This window comes from Arachis ipaensis, chromosome B03, assembly GCF_000816755.2.
Source record: "Arachis ipaensis cultivar K30076 chromosome B03, Araip1.1, whole genome shotgun sequence".
Taxonomy (NCBI): Eukaryota; Viridiplantae; Streptophyta; class Magnoliopsida; order Fabales; family Fabaceae; genus Arachis; species Arachis ipaensis.
This window is the reverse complement of record NC_029787.2, coordinates 130,168,425-130,171,219: the sequence shown is the minus strand read 5'-3', so window position 1 is coordinate 130,171,219 and position 2,795 is coordinate 130,168,425. Positions and strand designations below refer to the sequence as shown.

Sequence of the window (2,795 nt, the reverse complement as noted above, 5' to 3'; positions counted from 1 at the left end):
TATGAATTATTTATTTATTATAAAATATTTTATGAGAATTGATATGTTGAAACTAAAGTACGTCAATATTTTCCATGGCAGTTGCTGGCTCGGTTTTCTTTCTAAGTATTACATTGTTGCATTTGTAATTAATCTTGAAAAGATTTGTTGATAGTGAATATAGTAATATACACTTGCACATTTAATTTCTGTTTCTGTTTCTTAGAAATTCTTTTAGTTTTCAAATTTCAATATAGTTCTGCTTAAGTAAATATTATTTTTCTTTAAAATCAGGTACAATGTTTTGATTAATTTGTTTGCTTGCAGGGATATGATGCATATAGTATTTGTCCACTATTTGGATGTTAAGGTATTTTCTTCTTCGTGTACTTCTCCCTCCTCCTTATTTGTGTGTGTGGCTGAGAGAGATGCTGTTGTTATTGCTGTTGGTGATTTTGTTTTGTTTGTTATAAGTTGCCCTGCCCCCCCCCCCCCTTTTTAACCTGCGTCAGTTTTAGGAGTAGATAATTTTTTTTGTTAATATATCTTTTACCAAAGAATCTTAAAAATAATATTTTATTGACTTAATATTATTTCTTAATTTTGTAAAGCTGGTATTGACTCGATTTTTGGATTAATTGATATTTTGTGGGTTCTTTATTATTTTAATTTCCTTTTTTTTTTAGGTTAACAAGACCAATATCGGTAGAAATATTGATACAGATGAGGCTATGTCAGAATCCCAGAAGGGCAGTTCTGTGTTATCTGGCTTCCCCACAAGTTATAACAGCATGCCTTCTCGAAGTACAGATTCCATGAGTCCGACTAGCACTTTGACGTCATTATGTGAAGATGCTGATTCTGGTAATCAAGGCTTTAAATATCTTGATGTACTGTTACATTTTTTTTTTCTGCATTGGAGTTTGGTCCATGGCTCATTGTTTACCATTTAAAAGCCTTGATCAAATTTCATACCAGAGGATATTCGTCAAGCAAGTTCTGGAATGCACTCGTTTGGCAACCCTTTGGGGAGTGGTCAGGCAATGGATATCATTGATACTTGTTCAAATAGATCATATTTTATGCATCCCATTTCAGGTTAACTTGTCTTCCTTTCTTCAATTTGTTTTGCATGATTATCTTCTAACTTAAGTTCCGCGCCTAATGTTAATAAGATAGTCAAAGTCTCGACTTGTAAGCTTTTTTGGGAATCTCTATTGTGTATTCATAAAATATTTCAGGTGATCATGGACAATCAACAATTTCTGTAACAGACTACATTCCACATGTCCAAGGGGATAAATCTAGATTAGGTATTACTGCTTACATTGAGGACCGAAAATCACATGTCATGCCATTAAGGGACACTATCACAGAGCAATCTGTTGGATTGTATACACCTTGTTCTTCCATTTCATCTGGTTCAAGGGGAAGCACCCTTGAACAAGAAAAAGCTGTTCCTGAGAATCTCTTCGGATCTAAAAGTGGCCTCAATGAGGAGTCAAGGGGTTCTCAGTCTACCCAGTCAAATTGGCAGGTACTCACTCCTCCTTACATGCAATCTTCTGATAAAATTGCATTGCTGCTTGTGTTAAATTGCAGTTCTCAGGACATAGACGAGTAGTTTAGATTTTGTCAGCAATATATAACACGTGCATATGCTACTTTAATTGTTTATCAGATTACTTTTGATGAGAATACTGGACCTTTGCCAAGATGGAGCCTAACCGAATCGTTAAGTTTGGAATTTGAATCTGATTATAGCATGGCTTTATTTGGGGGTGAAACTGATAATGCAATTCCAGAGATTTGCCCTGACTTGTTCACTTCTAATGGAGAGCTAAAAGAGCAACCTGTGCAACAGAAGTTCCCAAAGCAGTCTACAGATGCACAATCTCAGCATGCACCAAGATCCGACAGTGAATATGAACTTCCTCGGGAGGATAGTGCTGGCTATTCCTTGAATGCAAAGCATGCATTACTGGATGGAGAGGAGAACCTGAAGAAGGTTGATAGCTTCTCAAGGTGGATTACTAAAGAACTTGGAGAGGTGGATGATCTGCATCTGCAGTCTTCCCCTGGTATTTCATGGAGCACAGATGAGTGTGGGCATGTAATAGATGATACATCATTGAACCCGTCCTTATCCCAAGATCAGTTGTTCAGCATAAGTGATTTTTCACCTAAATGGGCTTATGCAGATTCCGAGATTGAGGTACTTGTTAGTTATCAACTTATCATGTCAGTTAATTCTTTCAATAAGAAAGAGACCACAAAGGTGACTTTGATTTGAGATTTAGTCAGAGATATATAACTACTTTTTTAGCCAATTATTTTTGGCTCTAATAATATATTTATCTTGTGTGTTCTGTGCTAAAAATATGATAAATGAAGATTTGATTGATTTTTTAAAAATCTTTTTTTGAATTTTTTTTCCAACACATTTTTTATTTGCATGTGATATCAACTGACCCTGTCTTAAGCGCTTTTGTTTTTGGATGTTTTCCGTGCCATATCTCCTCCTCTGTTACTCCTTTCTTGTATTCTATGATGTATATGTTAATTTGCTGTCTGCTATAGTACTTTATTATATGTGAATAATGGTTTTACTCTTTCCTGCCAAGAAACTACTGGTTATATTTACTCCTTTTCCTTGTTCTTTGCTTAAATATAAGTGTACAGAAGGCACCTGTAGTTTGATTACATCATATCCTATTCGTTATCACACAGGTGTTGATTATTGGAGCATTTTTGAAGAGTCAACTGGAGGTGGAAGCCTGTCACTGGTCCTGTATGTTTGGTGAAATTGAGGTTCC

The 2,795-nt window shown here is 35.4% G+C and overlaps 1 protein-coding gene across 1 annotated transcript in view; it reads left to right on the top strand.

Moving 5' to 3' along the window:
* Nucleotides 1–2,795, top strand: part of LOC107633883 (calmodulin-binding transcription activator 2) — an 8,271-nt gene that overhangs the window by 2,464 nt on the left and 3,012 nt on the right. The window contains exons 5-10 of the mRNA XM_021117472.1: nucleotides 307–349; nucleotides 666–843; nucleotides 958–1,077; nucleotides 1,221–1,516; nucleotides 1,661–2,194; nucleotides 2,710–2,795. Of these exons, the coding sequence (XP_020973131.1) occupies nucleotides 307–349; nucleotides 666–843; nucleotides 958–1,077; nucleotides 1,221–1,516; nucleotides 1,661–2,194; nucleotides 2,710–2,795 (1,257 nt within the window). The remainder of the gene's footprint in view (nucleotides 1–306; nucleotides 350–665; nucleotides 844–957; nucleotides 1,078–1,220; nucleotides 1,517–1,660; nucleotides 2,195–2,709) is intronic.